This window comes from Limulus polyphemus, unplaced genomic scaffold (genome assembly GCF_000517525.1).
Source record: "Limulus polyphemus unplaced genomic scaffold, Limulus_polyphemus-2.1.2 Scaffold3225, whole genome shotgun sequence".
Classification (NCBI taxonomy): domain Eukaryota; kingdom Metazoa; phylum Arthropoda; class Merostomata; order Xiphosura; family Limulidae; genus Limulus; species Limulus polyphemus.
This window is the reverse complement of record NW_013668835.1, coordinates 5312-11403: the sequence shown is the minus strand read 5'-3', so window position 1 is coordinate 11403 and position 6092 is coordinate 5312. Positions and strand designations below refer to the sequence as shown.

The 6092-nt window shown below is 29.3% G+C and overlaps 1 protein-coding gene across 4 annotated transcripts in view; it reads right to left on the bottom strand.

The window, feature by feature from the left end:
* The window catches only part of LOC106468931 (colorectal mutant cancer protein-like), an 89638-nt gene that overhangs the window by 78950 nt on the left and 4596 nt on the right, over nt 1-6092 (bottom strand). The window contains exon 1 of one of the 4 annotated variants that reach the window (XM_022397332.1): nt 872-875. The exons of 2 other annotated variants lie outside the window; for them this stretch is intronic. Coding sequence is in view for 1 of the 2 variants with exons in the window: in XM_022397331.1 (XP_022253039.1) it covers nt 500-534 (35 nt within the window). In the remaining variant the exon portion in view is untranslated. Of the gene's footprint in view, nt 1-499; nt 550-871; nt 876-6092 lie in introns of those variants that run through there. One more of the 4 variants, XM_022397331.1, reaches the window with a different exon arrangement.

Below are 6092 nucleotides of genomic sequence, written 5' to 3'. Positions count from 1 at the left end.
GTTAATAAAGTCCACACACACATACATACATACATACATGTAATATAAAGGATGTTAATAAAGTCCACACACACATATATACATACATACATGTAATATAAAAGGACGTTAATAAATTCCACACACACATATAGACATAAATACATGTAATATAAAAGGACGTTAATAACGTCCACACACGTATATAGACATAAATACATGTAATATAAAAGGATGTTAATAAAGTCCACACACACATAGACATAAATACATGTAATATAAAAGGACGTTAATAAAGTCCACACACCACACATAGACATAAATACATGTAATATAAAAGGATGTTAATAAAGTCCACACACACACACATAGACATAAATACATGTAATATAAAAGGACGTTAATAAAGTACAAAGACACAAACATGTTATATAAAAGGACGTTAATATAGTCCACACATACACATAGACATAAATACATGTAATATAAAAGGACGTTAATAAAGTACAAAGACACAAACATGTGATATAAAAGGACGTCTTCAGATTTTTTCATGTTCGTTCCAAAGAAAAGTCAACGCACCTGGTACTGCACGATGAAAATCTCAGGAACGCCTGGTCGTATATCCTAGCAATGAGATCAAGCAGGTCAGTGGTTGCGCGCGCGCGCGCGCACACACACACACACACACAAACATACTCACCAGTACTATGCACATTTTATTCAAAGCTTTAAGAGTTGGATTTTAATACCCATAATTTCTAATAATAATTTTTAATATCTATCAAAAACACTTTACAGACTTACTAGTTTCTTCACTACTAATATATCTTTTCGTGCAACTTAACTATACTCGCGTATTTCATTAACTACAACCATGGTTATTCTTTACTAAAACCATCTGTAATATATCTGGTCTACATACATGTGCACTGAGTGACGTTCTTTATAGATCAACCAAATACTACAAAATGTAAACAAATACATGCTTAATTTCTTTTCAGGCACATTGTACTATTATATTAAGAGCGAGAAAATAAGAACGTTTTTTGCCACAATGAAAGGTAAAATCTTTATTAGAAATATCAGCCGACTAGTTTCGATAACACAGTTACCATCAGTCACTAGTTCTAATGACGTTACCAAAGCTAGTCGGCTGAAATTTCTAATAAAGATTTTATCTTCCATTGTGCCAAAAAAAACAAAAAAACTTCGATTTTGTTTTTAACATGATTTTTTTATACAAAAGAAATGTGTTTATTTACTTTCGCATAACCAGGTTTATTTTAATGTCAATTTGAAAACTGGTAAGAAAAAAAAACACAAAAAATAATTATTGATGGAAAATATGACTAAGAAGATACAAGTCTTTTGTAAAGTTTCAGAGGTTCCCTTAACTATCTTAAGAAAGATTTTTCCAATCACTGCTTACTCTAGAGAAAGTGTTACAGAATCACATATGACTGAAAAAAAAACACATGCGTGATCGTTGTGAAATAACCTAATGCCCTTACTTCTACACAGCATATTGATCCTACTTTTAGCTTTTGAAGGTTCTGCTATGATCACCTATCCTGTAGAATAGATCCTAATGTGTGATTGTCATGATACAGTTTTTGCTGCAGCAATCACTGCCTAACGCAAAAATTCACTTGAGGAAAACTGCAAATCTGTTAAAGGACGTGTTCAGGATTGACCTTAATATTTGTAATAACTCATTCCCATAAAAATTGTTCTACAACTACACATCTTTCAGATAAAATGTTTGGAACTGATCACAACAAGCCTGACAGTATCCAAATGTTTTATGATTTTTCATGGGTGTAAAGTATTGTAGGTTAAGGATGCAAAAGTTGAAACTAAATTCAAATTTTTCATATAACAAGGTGATAAAATTTGAAATAACACTTAGTACAGTCATATCATGCAAGGTAAAGAAATAGTTCCAATTATTACCGCAAGTCAGTTTTTTCATAATACTTTCTATATTTGCTTATCATTTTAGAAATACTAAATAAAAGAAGCTTTAAAATTCTAGTATCTATAGATATGTTTTAAATCAAACGTTTTGGTGATGAATTTTGATAAGCATGAAAGTTTTGCATAGTAATATTATCATACATTCTGTGACAGATTATTTCGGCAGAGTATTCATGATGAAACTTAGTTGAATGGACAACTACTACCTGTTGTAGAAACACAAGTGTACAGGACAATGTTTCGAAAGTCTTTCACCTTACATCTTCAGATCAGTGTGCGTATGGTGTTGTCCGACAACACCATAGCAGTCGCCATTCATTCAACTAAGTTTCATCGTCATCATCATATGTCTTTTACAACAGTAACTGATGTGTTTAAGCAACACAGACCAAACATCATTTCTAGTTCCCAACCAGTGGTACATAATCTTTATTCTACTAAGCATTACCCTCTCTACTTGCAGGAAACTGTATACTGTCTGTTTCACTACATGTACATCTATTTATAACTGCATTATTACATATACTGAAGGAATACTTAACTAATGTTTCATGCTTAATTTACATAAATTAATCAAACAAAACACAATAATGCCAATTAACCAGACGGGTCACCTCCCCTAAAATAACTATTATTATTATTATTATATTAAATGTTGACAAAATATGCCTAAAAAGATGAGCAAGAAACAAAATATTTTAAGCCAACCACAGTCACTAAAAGGTTTTTGTTTATTCTTGTAAAAAAAATAAACATTAATCCTTTAAAAGAATGTATAATAACTACTGCTATAAAATGACAGAAAGGATGTGCCAAAATAAAAACATTGTACAAAATTTAAAAACAAAAGTTATTGTACACAAAAAGGTATATTATATTACAAATGTAGCACTAATCTGCAAAAATTACCACTGTTAAAATGTTTTCAATGTGAAGAGCTTCAGACCCTAATCACCAGATCCATAATAATATCCTGCATGAGATAATCATCTAGTATCCATTCTTCTCATAACAAAATCTATTTTTCAAACACATCTGTAAATATCTTGTTATCAACCAATAAATACAACATTACATCTTACACATTTTAATCACAACAATACTAGTAGTTCTTCTAGATTTAAAAAAGTAGTCTCTTCCAAGTTTTCTCCTCTAATTATTTTGATGTAACAACAGATTTTCCATTTTTTCATATACAAAATAAAAAAAGACATTTCTTTTACCTTGATATAAACAAAATCACAATGTTAACTTATATAAGGTTTTTAAGCATAGGCTACGAGGAAGTGCTGAAATATTTGTCCATGTAACAAACATGTTGTTCTACCAAGCTCAAAACTATTTGTGTTTGTTACATGACCAAATAGTTTTGACCATAGTAGAACAACGTGTTTGTTACATGGCCAAATAGTTTTGACCATAGTAGAACAATGCATGTTTGTTACATGGCTTTGTTTTACTACAGTCAAAACTACTTGGCCATGCAACAAACACGTTGTTCTACTACAGTCAAAACTATTTCACCATGTAACAAACACGTTGTTCTACTATGGTCAAAACTATTTGGCCATGTAACAAACACGTTCTACTATGGTCAAAACTATTTGGCCATGTAACAAACACGTTGTTCTACTATGGTCAAAACTATTTGACTATGTAACAAACATGTCATTCTACCAAGGTAAAATATCTCATGAGCAACAATGATGTCAAAACCACTGATATATATATATATATATTGTATAATAAACACTCAAATTTTAAAAAATCTTCTTAAAACCTTAATAATTCCCAACAAAGTAGAAAATTAAAAGATTACTATTCTATGATTTCATTACAATGAATGACACTGCTATGGTACATAAAAATAATAAAGCTTCATAAAAATTCTTTACTAAGCTTATGAGCCACAAAACATCCTTAGAAAATCATTTTAATTCAACTACAAAATTCTCTATTGATTAAATTCCAATTTTCAAAATGTTCCTCTAAATCACTTCTATTAAAATTTAAGGCATTAGACACCCTCAAGCAAAAGGACACACACATACATATACATAAATATGTGTATTGTTACATTAGCCAAACTGAAAATTTAAGATATAGAGTGAATCAACACAAGTTTCATGTTAAAAACCCAAGTCATAGTCTATTAAGCTGCTCTGAACATTTTTACAATTGTATCTTAAGTACCCATGTTATAGTACAAGAACCTTTCTTTTTCTGTTTTCCCATTTTGGTTGTATGATAATCAACAAAAAAGGTTATTACATGAAAGTTATTTCATAAAATAATTTGGAAGTAATTTGAATTTTATGTAAATAACTTGTGAGTTTCAAAAGTATTTAGTTATTTACATGTTATTTTTATGGTTATTAAATAACCAAATTTCACATGATGGTTTGTTAGGTATGTGTTGAATACATGCAAATTTTCACTTTCACATTTTGTATTTTACTGTTTTTATGGGCATTTTTTACAATTACATGTAAGGGAAGCAACTTTTCATGTCCTATGATAACCCTTCATTAATCATGAATTTACATAACTTCCATCCAGGGGATGGGTACTCTAGCTAGTATATAATATATAATGAATGAAAGAACCATAGGAACACTAAATCATTCTATCCCATGAAAAAAAAGTTGTAAGAAAATGAAAATTAGTCCACACAGATATATCCAAATAACCATACATTAAGCTTCAGGGGTTTGTCCACCAGGATGGCATGGGTAAAAGTAACACTGTGACACCCACTAACATGAATGTGATATTTCTGTTCCATAATATCAAACTAATTTTTAGACCCTCCTAATAATAAAGTCCTAGTAATGCCACTATTAAATTCCTACATATGGATTTTCCATATCTGATTGCTAATTCAACACAGTTGCTAGTTGAACTGTCAACTAAGCCATATGTAAGTGGCAACACTATGTGTGAACCTATTCCTTTAAGACTGGTGTTACAATAGAGCCAAACTGAACACTGATGAGAGGCTTGAAATATGATGACAATATAAAATGGCATCTACAAAACATATTAAACAGTAACTAAAAACTTTACTAACTTGTCATAAATATACTATCATACAAAAGCTAGACATTTACTGAATTTAAGTAAAACTACCAAAATTACACACTCAACACTTGTAATTAATACTTGCAATACTCCTATCAATATAATGTAAACTCATTGTTCTCTAACAAAATAAATAAAATTTTCCATGTTTAAAATTGATGATATAGATGTTATTTATATTTAGTTTGTAAAAAAAAGTGAAACAAAGCATCTCAAAAATGTTTCCAAATACACTGTTTGTAAAATAAAAAATTCACAATGTATAAAACCATAATTTTTCAAAGTTAGACAGAACAAAGGTTTTGTCTATGTTACACATATATTCTGTAACCTGTAATATGGTAGAGTTAAAAACATATAAAACCACTATTTGCAATTGCTATTCATTAATCAGGTATCCCCCAAAATAAATATATTCGTATCATATACCTCACACATGTATATCACAGTACATTTGTTATCAATACAAAAAATAGACTTTAGCAAATTACTGTTTAATGAACATGGTTTGTATGTAGCTTGTCCATGTTTCTCTCACTTGTCAAGACAAAGATTACATTAAAAATCTTTCAGTTTCACAAAATGAAAATCTTAAAATTAAAATTTTTCCCAATGTGAGAAGTATACAGAACATAAAAATGATTTATCTTTTTTACCAATTAATAAATAAATAACTTAAATGAAGTAACTTAAAGATTACTATAAACAATTTATGCAACAACTGGAGCAAAATGGTATATATACAAAAGCATTTTTCAAAGCATAGAAGAAAAATAATTAGTAAATAGAAAATTCAATGAAAAACTTCCACTATATATGTACAAATACACTACATCAAAACACAAACAATGAACACAAAGGCTTTAAATTGGTCAGTATACTATATGTATTTTCTATTATAAAGTGCACAACATTCATTGCACATGTAAGTTAATGCTCTATTATGTTTCTGTAGCTTTTATATATGCAACAATATAAAAAAAATGGAAACCCTCCTTAGAAACTTATACATACATACATACATATATATATATATATATATATATATATAT